This window comes from Erythranthe guttata, chromosome 4 (assembly GCF_056151865.1).
Source record: "Erythranthe guttata isolate IM_541 chromosome 4, IM_541, whole genome shotgun sequence".
Taxonomy (NCBI): Eukaryota; Viridiplantae; Streptophyta; class Magnoliopsida; order Lamiales; family Phrymaceae; genus Erythranthe; species Erythranthe guttata.
This window is the reverse complement of record NC_142536.1, coordinates 1668688-1682839: the sequence shown is the minus strand read 5'-3', so window position 1 is coordinate 1682839 and position 14152 is coordinate 1668688. Positions and strand designations below refer to the sequence as shown.

The window sequence follows — 14152 nt, the reverse complement described above, 5'->3', positions numbered from 1 at the left end:
AATCAATAGTATATCATAAGAGATTTTGTCTTATGCCAGCTAAACAAACAAAAATGAAGTGGAATTGGTGGGGATAGATGTCACAAAATATTGATATGATTAAGTGGGTAATAAGTCAACCTTTATCAAATCTTTTTATTTATGCATCACTCATTAATCATTAAGCAAGCGACTATACACAATTTATATTATTTACATTTTTTAAATGGGATTTATTTCTATAAAGACTAACAAGTCCCTTTCTCCCATGTGCAAATGTGTAGTTATTGCAAGAGAATGAGGTGGTGACCTACTGCAGTTCAAGTGATTGCAACTTCCTTCCCTTGTCATAAAAAAAGACTGTATTCTATTTGCTAAAAATAAAAAGAAATCTATAATAAATGTTTTTTGTTACAAACAGTTCTCAATTAAAAAAAAAAAAAAAAAAAAAAAAAAAAAAAAAAAAGAGGAGAAAGAAGATACAAGTTACGTTACCTTTGAATTGCTGTACTTTTATGGTGCACCTGCTCCATGAATGGTCATTGCTCTCTTAGAGCAAACGAATATGTACTGTGCCGAGATTAAGATTATTTCACGATTGTATGCTGATAAAATCAAACTTAGGAACTAGTATATAAAATGAAGACAAAAAACACACCTAGACTTGTGCATGCGCCGATTTGTTAGGAGGTGGTGAAAAATAAGGATGCCTCAGTGCATCATCAACGCCAATTCGTTCCTCCTGATCAAATTACGTTGGTAAAACGAGCTCAAAAGTAAAGAGTCATTTTGAGTTCAAAAGAAATCGCCTGATGATTGCTGTTTTCTCAGAGGAAAAAAAAAAACCCGATAAAAGATACAACTGTGAAGAGCAAAACTTACCGGATCCCAGCGTAACAAGTCACGTACTAAACGCAGCGCCCATATATTTGGGAACCTGAGGAAATGATACAAAATTACTAGTGTGAAAGAGCAGTGCTTCAGAGAGAGAGGGACAGAGAGAGGGGTAAAGCTGACCCTAGTTTAAGAGGGTCTCTGCTCTGTATTTGATGAGAGAAATATTCTTCGGAGCACTTCCACGGAACGGGTGAGCTGGAACTCTGTACACAAGCACAGAGTTTTGACCAAGAACATGCAAGCAATCGAAGATAATTCGGAAAAAAAATATATATATCTCACCTTTGTACTCCAATTTTGATGAAGTTTTGAGGAAACTCCAGGAATCAAGATGCACATTTCCATCAAGGCTCTAAGTCTGGCAATAATGACATAACAAGGATTGTCACCACGGGCCCATTGACCAAGTTACAACAAAGGACAGTAATCAATTCAATATCACTAATTTATTTAAAGCATAACAAATTGTTACTAGAGAAACAGAGAATTCTTCTTAACAAATCATTCTTCAAAAGTCCCCTCAACTTCTAATGAAACTAGATATTATGCTTTGCCAAATCGGAACACAAAAGGTCAATCTCGTAATAAGCCAAAATAGAACAACAAGAAACCTAAAGAATGTAGAAATACTAAACGAGAAGATGTATTTGAACTTACTTATAAGCAAGCTCCTTCAAGCTATCATTCCAACCCTTGAGGTGCTGATCTAGAAGAGCTTGAGTTATAGAATTAATCTGAAACACATTTGGTGATCCTAAGATCAACTCCAACATTACCACACCAACACTCCACATATCATACCTATCCAAGAAAATGCATCGCTTTAAAAGTATCCGATTAATCATGTGTCGCCATTTTGCTGAAAATAGACATGAAAAATGCTATTTGAAAGAAAGAAATTCAACATACTTTGTGGTGACACTTGATGGCCCCCGATACCAACTCACATTTAAAAAAGCTTCCGGTGGAGAGTACGCAGAAGTTTGTTCAGCACTATCAAATAGAAATGTAAATAGAAGTTAAATATTGCAACAACAACTAAGAGAACACATCTGAAGATGGTTGGTCATCAGCTTAAAATATTATCAGATAAAGGAAAATAATTAGTCAATCAGAGCAACCATAGCTTGCGGTTATGTCCATTTATAAAGCTTGCAGACTTTGCTCAAGGAAAACGTAATACCTAGAAGGTCCAACAGACCCATATAAGTGCTTCACTGTGAAATCATTCACAGCACTACCAAAGTCAATAATGCGCCTGCAAGTGATAGGTAAAAGGCATCAAAACTTAGTCAAATCATTAGAAAATTAAAGTTTCTCATTTCCAAATTAAACGGATGTGATATACTATAAGCTGTCCGAAACACTAGGGAGAAGAAAAAACCATAAAGATAACATAAATCATTTGTACATTTTAGTAGTGTAATTATGGGCACCATTCGGACTTCCTCTCAAGCAGCTACCTGAGTGCTGATCTTCAAAGCATATTACCATGTTTTCTGGCAAGAAGAAACGTATAAAATCCTCAATTAGATTTTGATCGTGTAAAATATAGAAAGGAAGTGCATAAAACCTCAGATATCTTTTTACCAGGTTTGATATCTCTGTGAGTGATATTCCGGTCATGGCATGACTTAAGTGCCATCAGCTAAGCAAAATGGAAGTACATATGTCAGCAAGTTTTTTTTGGTGAGAAGTACTTAATCCATTTTATACTTATTCACCAATTACTTTTATACTTGATCGTCAATTCCAAGTCCCCCCACCCACCCTCGCCCCCACTAACTGGCAGTTATTATAACCCGTTTGTTTGGAGACAGTGTGATAGGCAAAAAATAGAGTATCAAAGAATACTCCTGTTAATTTTTGTGCATTTAATCAAATAATATTTAGCATACCAACTGCCATATGATATTACGGAATTCCTCTTGCCCTGCTTCTGTAGTCTTCAACCAGTTCCACCATTTTGATGGATGCAATATCTGAACACGCTTCCCATGGTCATTTCCTTCTCTTTCAGCATCAGTCACCACTTCTTCTGCAGTATACAGAAGTTTTGACAAGGATATCCCTTCATGATAAAATACGAGCCAAATCTCATTAGCTCGTGACTCAAAAGACTCAACATATCTTGCAATATGATTCAATCCTTCTTCATAGGCAGCTCCATGCAGTCCTTTTTCCCTAAAAATCACATCCTCGGGATCCAAGGGTTCCTCAATTTCTTGTTTAACCGATTCACTTACATTTGTGAAGCCATGTGCATTGCACTGAGATATTTTCCAAACAAAATCGGTGTCGCCGGAAGTTGATAAACCTTGTAAGGAATTTGAGGCATTCAAAAACATTTCTCCAAAATATTTCTCCCTTAGACCACTCAAGTAAGCACCGATTCCCCGTTCTACCTGTTCAAAGAAACCATAGAATTTACTTAATCAAGATTTGATGATTATCATAACTGTGAGAATACTGCCGTAGAACCAAATTTCAAATAAGTGGGATAGTTGATTATATTACACCAAACAAGAAGTAATCAACTATAGAACTTAGGGAGATCAACAATTAGTACACCTTCTGATGTATCAAAATCTGCACAGGTGATCATAGTATTGGGATGAGACACTTCAGTAATAGAAGTTAGCCTATGATCAATAGAAACGATACAGTCTAACATGTACAAATACAATCAAAAGAAAGCATGTGAATTGGATTATTTACCATTATCCGCTTCAGAATAAACATATTGTCATTAGAGTTGCCAATGTGGCAATCTTCAGCGTTTACATTTGTAGCTATATTGTCATCATATGCCCTCCAACGCTCATTTCTGTATAGAACATTTTCATGTGTCATTTTGAGATCTTTCCCAACTTGAGAACAATTCCAGTTGAAAGCAAGCCAAACTTCTCCATATGCTCCACGGTCAAACTTCTTCTTTAATATGTACCTAATATGAAGGAATGTATGTTATTTAAAATTTTGAACAACCACTAGCAGTGTGAAACACGAGATAATCAGGAAAAAGAGGATTATATCAAAGCACCACTTCACGGAGAAAGCTTTGGCTTTCTAAAAAAACTGACATACGTAAATTGTATCAATAGGCATTATCACTATGTCCAGACTCTACAAATAATTATATAGGATTCACATAGAAATAAATATATCACTCATCTATAATGAGTAAATGAGGAAACAGGAGCAAGCAACAACAAATTTGAAGCAGATCGCACCCCAAGAGACTTCATTGTAAGAAGATACTAGGTTAAAGGCATATGTTGCCGTTTCATAGTTTTACTCACGTTGAAGAAGGCTTTTGAAGGGAATAATTAATGTCTTTCATATTTAAACTACAAATATCTCTGTCTTTTAACTCTTGAATAAAGAGAAGTCGTGGGTGCTTATTAAATAGGTGATTCTATCAATAAATGCAAACCCAGATATCAAAGGAGATTACTCATTAAACATCAGCATCAGAAACAAATTACTTCCAGACAATGAATGTTCCACCATTGAGATAAACGATAAGGCAACAGATTAAGAAATTCACTAGGTAATCTACCTAGTATCTGATGTCACATGTTCATGATGAACAGTATTATGAAAAGGAACTGACTGAAGCAAACCAAGGAATCTAGCAAAGCCATCAGAATTCATGCAGTGATCTTTATCCTCGTCAATATATATTCCAAAGTGCACACAGAAATTTTGATCATTGTACACATCTAATGGTCCACCTGCATAAAAATAAAAAAATAAAATAGTTGAGCTACCAAAGGGGATAAGCTCATAATTTGCCCCTTCACAACTTCGTGCAATTTAATGTACCATTTGTTCAATATTGCAATTATTGGACAAAATAATTTGTAGACCAAATGTGGGAGATAGTATTTAACTGGTCAAAGAAAGATCACAATTGGAAGAAGATGGCAAACTTTCCCCAAGTTCATCACATGCCAAAAGGTAAATGCTAATGTAGAAAATTATAGCCAAAGGTTCTGCATCATTTTATCAAGAAATGGTGCCTGAAAAAATCCTCGCATATCATTGTTGAGATCATTGGAATTAGTGGAGTTTCATGAAGATAAAAATTCAACTCACCCCAGGGAAATTGATAAGCACCAGTTAAAGCAGGTGACAGGTCAGACACGGATTCGCGGTCATCCTTATGGACCCAAAATGTATAATCATCATTCACATCAAGGTTCTCGGACAAATAAAAGCATCCATAGTTGTTGTGCTTTCCTTCAACCTGCAGCAGTAAGACAGAACACCGTGCCCTCTCCATATTACATTATGGGTTTCATTATAATACAAAGAAACTTATTTCATACTTTTTAAAACTGCACCGTACATATTCCAAAAAGTATGTTCTCTAATATCCTTGTAATAAAAGTTCATTAACTAAATTAAAGACTGCTACCAACTCGAACATGCCATATGAAAGAAGCACCCTATTGTAGGTGGTAGCGGAGGTGGAGTAAAAACACAAAGAAAGCCTCGATGCATCCATTGCATACAAAGATAGGAAGAGTTTGCCGATTATTTTCTACGGCCATTATTGGTCCAGATTACACAAGATTTTTTGCAAAGACATGAAGCTCTTTTTATGGAAACTGTAAGATCAAATTTATTATAAAATTGATAATGGCTTCTAATGCATGTACTCAAATAGAAGCCGGTAACCAGCCAGAATCAGAAAGCAGAAAATATGATGGGTAAAGAAAACTAAACTGCTCGTTCTCAATCTTACCAGTAATCTATCAAACATGGCAACATCTGGATGAGGCTGTAGTTCCATGAGTAATGAAGTGTTGGCAGCTACAAAATGAGTACGCCATAGATCAGATTTTAAGTAACTTGGACTCGAGATAAACAATAAATTGAAACATAAAAAGTACATATGCAAACCAGAGTAACATGATTAGCCTTAAAATATCAGCATCACCACTAGTTCAAGTATAATTATTAGGACAGTCTAATGGAGAAAGCAAAAGCAGATATGATAATTTGGCTAATTTTTACAGCAGAATAAGGAAAAGTATTGCATTGCCAAAGACCAATCTTCATGATTAGGCTTTAAAAATTACTTGCCTCCACAAGATTTCTAATCCTTACGTTAAGAGTACTGAATTTACCACAAAACTAAAGAAAGTTCATATACTCTCTAATATCTATTTTCCCTTTTGTCAATGTAACTGAATGTTCCTAGTTAATGGCATAGTCTTACAGACAATATCACAAGCTGCTTCAGTAACTCAAGAAAAGAGAACCACCTGAGCTCTCGTAGATTTGTGTTTGATCTCCAACTGCCAAGTAATCAAATTCCGTTGAAACGTGACTCCTGTCTTTTGGAAAATTTTCAAAAGAACCTGGTGTTTTAACTGGAATCACTATAGCTGCCAAGTTATCCATACTTCCTCGCTCAAATGCAGTATTAACTATGCATTCAGATAATGAGTATGAACAAGAAGAATTGAGTTCCGGTGTCATGGTGAAGTGAGAAAGGGGTTCCCACAGTATATCACAAACGCCTTGGGGGCTAAGCTTTTCAAAGACACCATCAGATGCAGCAATCACATAGCTGTCGTTCGCAATCAAAGGTTGCCAATCTGTAACCTCAGGTACCGATATTACTCCAAAACTGTCAGTATTTAAATTTAAACAGAATAAGATGTCCAATTTCCAGATCTTTTTTATAATAAGAATAAGAAGTGCAGTCTTCAAAAACCATTCTGTAAAAGTAATTCAGCCAAATTAGTAATCACGTATATTTCTCACTGCAAGTTCTCAGCTGGGCATGATATGTATAAGAACTTAATATCTTCTTGACATAAACAGTCTCACCTTTTATAATGTACATCTCCAATTGCCCTGGACACAGCCAACTGGCCATTAATTCGAGCTACACCAGCCCACTTCGAAATATTGCCTCCAGCGGATTCAACCCGGGATTTTTCATCATCTCTGTCAGGATGGTGATCATTTGTCAGTTCCTTGGCAGTTAGAAACAGCCACCCATTAGATGCCATTGATTTTAAGTGATGGTATTCTTTCAAGGATGAAGAAACACCATTTGTTCTTCCCTGTCTGACAACCCTAAATACAGATGCTGCATTTTACAAGACCAATAATCAATTAGACTATACACTTCAAGTGACACCCATTGAAAAGTCTCGTGTTTAGTTCTATGCATGATAGCTTAACCAAATATGAAAAACCTATTGTCTGACAAAGAAAGTCTTACTTTATAGCAGGGCTAATTTGCTAAAAACATCAAGAAAAAATCAAGATTCTATAGCTAATTTGTATCAAGCATAAACTAGTAGAGTGATTCTCTTAAATTGAGGATAAGCCAAGAATGTAACCTTTAGCCTCTGATGGGGGCTGATATACTTCAGAGCACAAAAACGCCTTGGAATCACCTACATTAGCAACTAGAATTTGAGAATCTGCTAGAAGCACTACTGTTGCTGTAGTGCCAGAACTGAGGTTGTGTCTTGTTGCATCCTTCATAAATGAAATAGCCACATAAGCAACGTTGATAAATTAGCATATTAGATTATCAAGTACACAATAAAGACACCTTTGAAAAAGCTGTATCAATATCATGGATTGCCCTTAGTAATGCTTCCCTCAATAATTCAAAGGCGAGTGATCCATCTAAGATAGATGACAATGAAACCTTGAACCTACATAAGAATTTAGCTTTATTTCAGAAATTGCAAGCAAAAGGACAAAAACAGGATTACTTTAAACCAAAACTTGAAATGCACCCATCAAACCGGACATATTTCAAGCGTAGAAGGAAAATGTCCAACTAAATCAAAACTAATGTGCCAATGGCCACATATCAGAGAAAAGTCAAGATATCTTGTCCAACGAAGAACAATGAAATCCTCAATACATTCAAGAATTTAAACCACTAACGCAGTCCAGGAAAACGAAGACATAGAAAAGGATCACATACTACCATTTTATAGAAAACCGCAATTTCCTGGACATAATATCACTGATGACCTTCATACAATTTTGTTTTTCTTGATTTGCAAGTAAGACAGAGCCAGTTGGTTGTTTATGATTTACTAAACCCTCCAAATTTAGTGAGGTGAATCCTCCCGATGTAGCTTGATTACTTAAGTGAAAAAAATGTCCACCTAAGTTGTACAGTGATGAATATTTAATGAAACAATTCTTATTTAAAGGCGCCGTAAAGGGAAAGTACCTTCCGAGATCCAAAATATGATTATCAAGGTCCTCATTCCACTCAATCTTCTGACCGGAACCATCTTCTCCTTCAAACGGTAGCTGTCTTATCAATTTTCTCGCTAAAATCGAGTAAGTCGAATCGAGAAGAAAATAAGTGTGCAAAATAAAATACTCCAGCAGCAACTCCGAAGCCATTTCACTAGCTTCCGAACCATTATGCCCATCAAACACCGCCATTAGACCAACCTTCACTTCTTTAGCTCCCTTGGGACCTTAAAATAAACCGAACAAAAAGTTTACGATCACCATCTCTTTCCAAAATGTAACCATCAACTCATTAAATTATGTAATTAACATTATAATTATACCGGGGAAGGGTATGCGAAGGTCGAAAACACAGAGAGTGCGATCTTCCTGCGAATTCCGGCGGCCTTGGAGAGTCGCCGACTGACAAGCCGGGGACGGCGATCCGAAACGGCGGTTGGTTTGGGGTTTGAAATTTGAGAGGGTCCAGCGAGGGCATTTCGGGGATTGAAACACCGCCGGCGCGCCACCTTCTCTGTACACCGTCAAACACGTCAGCGATTCTCCGGCTACGGGAGTATTCACGCAGAGCGCAAACCCTAATAGTATTACTGATAGATCGTATTTATCGAACTTCATCTTCTGAACTCAGAAATTATATACCCATCGGGAAATTGAAAACGAAAGTTGCCAAATTACTACTGGCGCGGTGGATGTGAAAAGATTCGGGTATATATACAGCTTGCTTGAATTTCAGGCAACCCGTGGGATTTAATTCGGCCCGGCCCGCAAATTTAAGACGCGTGGCCCGATTATTGATTTGGGTAACTTTTCATAAATCTTGGCCCATTTATATTATTAAACGGGCCGAATAGAAAAACTAGGCCACTTTCAAGTTTTATAAAGGCCTTTTTCCCCTCTTCATAAAACGGAGTTTTGTAATTACTGATGACTGACCGTTATGTATTTATAATTGAGTGTAGTTCTGTAATTACGATGTTGAGTGGCAATTGTGTAATTATTCAGTGAGTGACAGTTATGTAAGGATGGAACAAGCATGAAAGTTCATTTATATAATTACTTGGTATGTATTTGGTAAATTTCATCTATATGCATTAGCTTGCAAACCGTACGAAAAATAATTATTTGCGACGAGCCTAAAATAAATTGGGAAAATGGTTTGAATTTGAGTTAAAATTATATAGGGTTTTCTAATTAATCCAATACCCTACGAGCAATATAAAATGAAATCTAGGTCATTGTATGTTTATAGTATAATATTGGTCTTCACGTTATACGCCGATTTATATAAGATTGTTAATTATTAAAAGAATAAATTTCCGAAAAGAAAATGTCATAGAGATAAGCCAGCATCACATGATTTGTACTTATTTAATTATAATAATTATATAATAAAGTACTGCAAGTTGCATGCACAGTGTATTATGTCATACGTGGCCCCAATTCATTGCACAGGCATTATGACTGGTATATGGTTCTTGACAACCGTGACATTTTTTTCATATAATATATTTCAGGTCCAATTTTTATTCATATTATTATTTAATTAAAATTGAGATTTTTTTTTTTTTATTTCGAAAATACATTTTTTGGGGAATTAATTTAGATTTAGTTTATGAAATGAATGCACAATCTTGTGCTACTTAATTATCACTGATGTCACCCAATAATAAACTGGACCCCTCTTCTGAAAAAGAAAAACAATAAGAAAATACAACTGGACCTCATTAATCAACCAATCAGATCCCCTAAATCTATCTTTTTTTTTCTTTTTTTTTTATTATTTTAGCAAGAAATCTAAAAGAAAAGACACTATTATAATTTATAACATTTGAGGTGGTGTGGTCAGAATTCAGAAATCAGAATCATTGGCCAATATTTCGTTTATGCCCTTTTGCTCTAGAACTTTCCATGCCAACCACCCATTCCAATTTCTATACTTCCATAACCAAATCAAGATAAGACAAACAAAACCAAACAAATACCTAATAATAATAAAATAATAAAAACACTAATAGAAGGTGCCACCCAAATGATTCATAGACTCTAGAACATTCCATGGTTCTTCTAAAGTTCTAACCCTAGGAAAAAAAATATTTAGAGTATTATTACTAATTTACCTTCTTCTTTGCAACCATCTCTCTTAACGGCATAAACTACTTTCCCAAACAAGAAACCTTTGCAAACAATTTTTCTATTAAAAAAAAAAAAAAAAAAGCCCATTTTATTGAATTTCTTGAAATTTGTCTAATTCATGAGCTTTTTACCCCTTTTCAGCAATGTTTCCAGTTAAAGAAGAGTACCCAGGTGGGTGTTCATCTTCAAGTTCATGGCAGCTGCTGTCATCAAGAGATCCGCCGCCACATGCGGCGGCGGTGGGGGCGGCGCCGCCGCAGCCAATGGAGGGTCTTCACGAAATGGGTCCGCCGCCGTTCCTGACCAAGACTTTTGACATGGTGGACGATTTGAGTACGGACAGTGTTGTTTCTTGGGGCGGCGGCGGCGGAAGCTTTGTTGTGTGGGATCCAAACGCCTTCTCCGCCACCCTTCTTCCCAGATATTTTAAGCACAACAATTTCTCCAGCTTTGTCAGACAGCTCAACACTTATGTGAGTTTATATCTATATCTATATTTATTTTCTGGGTTTTTTTTTTTTTTTTTAATTACTTCACTCTCCTCTGCTTTCAATTTAGTCAACGAATGGAGTTCATAACTGAAATTCCCAACCCTGTAATAAAACCTTGCCATCAATTACATGTCATTAATTAATTAATTAATAAATTGGATTTGAAGTGTTGGAATCCTTTACACAAGCTTTTGTTCTCTCTCTCTCTCTCTCTCTCTCTCTCTCTCTCTCTCTCTGTCTCTCTCTCTCTCTCTCTCTCTCTCTCTCATAAAGGTTCTCTGTTGAAAAAGATTCCTCAAGAAACAACAAATTCAACAAAAAGCTGATGATTGATGATTGATGATTGATGATTGATGATTGATGATTGATGATTGATGAAAAAGATTCCTCAAGATGTGTAGATTCGATTCCTATGAAGATACTACTACTACTGTCTGAAGGTATACTAGTTAATCGAATATCGAAACGCCGATTAAAACTCATCCGAAAATCGGAATCCTTTTCGATTCCCCTCTGTTGCAGGGTTTTAGAAAGGTCGATCCGGACAAATGGGAGTTTGCGAACGAGTCTTTCCTCAAAGGACATAAGCATCTTCTAAGAATCATCACCCGACGAAAATCGACCACCTCGGCTTCGAGTAGTTCTCCTCCGATTCCCCAATCATTCGATCCGTGCGTTGAGTTGGGAAGATTCGGATTGGAAATGGAAACGGACAGTTTGAGGCGCGACAAACAAGTGTTGGTGATCGAGCTAGTCAAACTCCGTCACCAGCAGCAAACGACTCGAGCTTATCTTAAAGCGATGGAGCTGCGTTTGCAAGTGACGGAAAAGAAACAGCAACAAATGATGAGTTTCCTTGCTAAGGCAATGCAGAATCCCGATTTTATCCGTCAGTTGGTACTGCAGAAGGAGAAGAGGAGGGAGGTGGAGGAAGTGGCGGGGGGTTGTAGTAAGAAGAGGGGGAGGAGGGCGATCGAGGGGATTAAATCGGAGCCGTTGGATTACGAGTTGTCGGAGTTGGAGGAGCTCGCACTGGAGATGCAGGGGAGGGGTAAGGCGAAATGGGAGAGCAGGCCCCACCACGAGGGAATCGAGACGAGTTACGAAAGGCCTGATCTTGATGAAGGGTTTTGGGAGGAGTTGTTGAATGAAGGGTTTGATGGAGATGAAGAAGATGTGAGTGTGTTGGCTGATAGATTGGGGTTTTTGGGTTCCAAATTGAAGAATATTTCTAAGTAGGTTTAATTGTTTTTGTGTTTTATTTAATTAATGCAAATGTGACTTAGTTTGGGAGGATTAATTATTTTTTTCCAAATTAATTCTCCACGTACGCTTGATTATGTTTCTTGATTTATTGAGTGTTGATTATGTAGTTTATTATGGGCTTAATTCCACTTTGCACCCTTGAAATATACCATTTTGGCACTTTGCACCCTCGAAACAAATTAATAGCACTTTGCACCCTCGAAATACAATAAATCAGGCATAATGCACCCCAAATGAATTTTTAAAGCTAAAAAATGTAATTTAATATTTTTAGTGATATTTTTTTTAGGATGTCAAATGTCAAATATTTTTTTTATTCATCAATCATTTTGAAACTATAAAGTTCAAAAATAAAAATAAATTTTATCTACATATTAATTTTTTATTTATTTATCAAATATCATATATTTTACGGAAAAAAATCATTCAACTATTCCGTTTTCAAGTAATCTGAAAATCATATTTTCTTCCAAGTATTTTCACCTAATATTTTCAAACAGTTACATAAAAGATCCATCAATCGAATAATTTAGTGATAAAAAATTCTTTTTTATTTTTTATTTTGTAAGAAAATGTAGGTGTTTTAAATAATCCGGTGTAATTTTTATTTTTTCGCACTTTGTCCGCTCGAAATTAGGTTGGAGGTTCAAGAAATAACAATTTATTTTTTTATTTTGCACCCCGAAAAAAAATACCAATGAAAAATGAAATTGCATTTATTATTCAATTCAGGGTGCATTGTGAATGATTTATTGTGTTTTGAGGGTGCAAAGTGCTATTAATTTGTTTCGAGGGTGCAAAGTGCCAAAATGGTATATTTCAAGGGTGCAAAGTGGAATTAAGCCGTTTATTATGTTATCTTCAATATAAAAGTGTAAATTACCACCAACCCCCCTTGAGGTGTGACTAAATTACGAAAACCCCCCTCTTGTTTGGGTAATTACGATCACCCCTCAACTATAAATCCGCTTACACGTCCACCCTTATGTTGTCAAATTTAGTGGAGTCTTCTAGATTATGTGGAATATTTTCAATTTTGTATCCGTTTTATCCTATTCGAGCTCCACATTTTGAAGCAAGATGATCATAAGATGTGTTTTTTTGGCTAGTATATTTCAGATTATGGTGCATAAGAAAGGATTCATAGTTGAGGGGTTGGGTGTAATTATTCAAACATGAGGGTTTTTTTTAATTTAACCATACATCAATGCGGGCCGAATGAAGCATAAAGAAAAAAAAAAAAAAGGTCTTGATTTAATGCGGGCCGAAAGAAGCCTAAAGATCTTTAAATCGGCCCGACACCACATGAAAGCTAATCCGGGCCATAATTGTGGGCTTGGACTGGGCGAAAGAAAAAGGGTAGGCCCAAATATATTTTAACTTGAAACACGTTTCTTGCACCAAAAGGCGAAATCCCTCGCCCCCAGGGCCCCCATCCCTTGGCCCGACAAGGATTGATGGAGGAATGTAAATCATGGTAACTCAATGGCCCGTTAAGGTAGCGGACCCGGACCTGGTGGCCACAAGGAACCAACCCTCATTTTGGAGTTGAAATTCCCACACTGCGGCTGCCAGGATTCGATCCTAGGACCTTGCACCAACTTACCACCTCCGGAATCAGTTGAGCTACACTCATGCGGGCTGAAACACGTTTCTTGTTTAGCCTAGAACTATACAAACCGGAACTAAAAAAATCGATTTTTCTTGATTCCAATCTGAATAGTTTTCTAATTTTGAACAATATTTTAAATTCTGAATTTCATAAATTTTCCGATTTTTTTTGGATCGCAATTAGAATATACAGGAGATAGGGGTTTCCTGATCCGATTTTAATTTTCAAAAAAAAAAAAAAATTGCGTGTTCTATATTAGTAGTACACATATACTGTATTTGTATCACCAAAATAAAATGCCAATTTTTATTTTAACCAAGTTTAAAATAATTGTATCATCTTCACTAATTGACATATACACATCAACACTGCATGAGAGAATCTGGCAATAGAAGACCCGTGAACTTAACCCTGCCCCACTTAATTTTTTTGCACTCATCAAATATTCTCTTCTCTCTACTCATTTGCTTTTTTCTATTTCTTTCTTTTATTTTAGTAAAAAAAAGAAAATTAAAAG

At 36.2% G+C, this 14152-nt stretch overlaps 2 protein-coding genes across 7 annotated transcripts; one reads left to right on the top strand and one right to left on the bottom strand.

Annotated features, from left to right (window-relative positions):
* Nucleotides 1–80: 80 nt before the first annotated feature.
* On the bottom strand, nucleotides 81–8875 carry LOC105952727 (kinase superfamily protein). 6 transcript variants are annotated; one of them, XR_016030686.1, is made up of 22 exons: nucleotides 8454–8875; nucleotides 8102–8357; nucleotides 7463–7568; nucleotides 7245–7386; nucleotides 6724–6988; nucleotides 6153–6520; nucleotides 5630–5697; nucleotides 4978–5128; nucleotides 4439–4613; nucleotides 3595–3823; nucleotides 2775–3281; nucleotides 2467–2524; nucleotides 2288–2375; nucleotides 2060–2134; nucleotides 1786–1869; nucleotides 1534–1677; nucleotides 1159–1234; nucleotides 997–1079; nucleotides 862–916; nucleotides 638–721; nucleotides 475–549; nucleotides 81–353 (listed from the first exon to the last, which is right to left on the bottom strand). XR_016030686.1 is itself a non-coding variant. In XM_012976310.2 (21 exons), exons 1-20 carry the CDS (start codon nucleotides 8746–8748, stop codon nucleotides 638–640), a joined length of 3309 nt encoding a protein of 1102 aa, XP_012831764.2. In that variant the 5' UTR covers nucleotides 8749–8836; the 3' UTR covers nucleotides 350–549. The 6 variants fall into 6 exon arrangements, 2 of the variants coding, with proteins under 2 accessions (XP_012831764.2, XP_012831771.2); XR_016030688.1 differs by having other exon boundaries at nucleotides 81–346; nucleotides 8454–8836; XR_016030687.1 differs by having other exon boundaries at nucleotides 475–721; nucleotides 8454–8836.
* A 1265-nt stretch (nucleotides 8876–10140) lies between these two features.
* LOC105952755 (heat stress transcription factor A-7a) lies at nucleotides 10141–12111 on the top strand. The gene is made up of 2 exons (XM_012976338.2): nucleotides 10141–10739; nucleotides 11280–12111. Exons 1-2 carry the CDS (start codon nucleotides 10410–10412, stop codon nucleotides 11994–11996), a joined length of 1047 nt encoding a protein of 348 aa, XP_012831792.2. The 5' UTR covers nucleotides 10141–10409; the 3' UTR covers nucleotides 11997–12111.
* The last annotated feature ends 2041 nt before the right edge of the window (nucleotides 12112–14152 follow it).

Coding starts and splice junctions, on each gene's coding strand:
- LOC105952727 (XM_012976317.2), bottom strand. CDS start 8,748: ATGAAGTTCGATAAATACGATCTATCAGTAATACTATTAGGGTTTGCG. Junction 1,870..2,059: donor GGGTCTGTTGGACCTTCTAG/GTATTACGTTTT, acceptor TCTATTTGATAG/TGCTGAACAAACTTCTGCGT. Junction 1,235..1,533: donor TTGAAGGAGCTTGCTTATAA/GTAAGTTCAAAT, acceptor CATTATTGCCAG/ACTTAGAGCCTTGATGGAAA.
- LOC105952755 (XM_012976338.2), top strand. CDS start 10,410: ATGTTTCCAGTTAAAGAAGAGTACCCAGGTGGGTGTTCATCTTCAAGT. Junction 10,740..11,279: donor TCAGACAGCTCAACACTTAT/GTGAGTTTATAT, acceptor CCTCTGTTGCAG/GGTTTTAGAAAGGTCGATCC.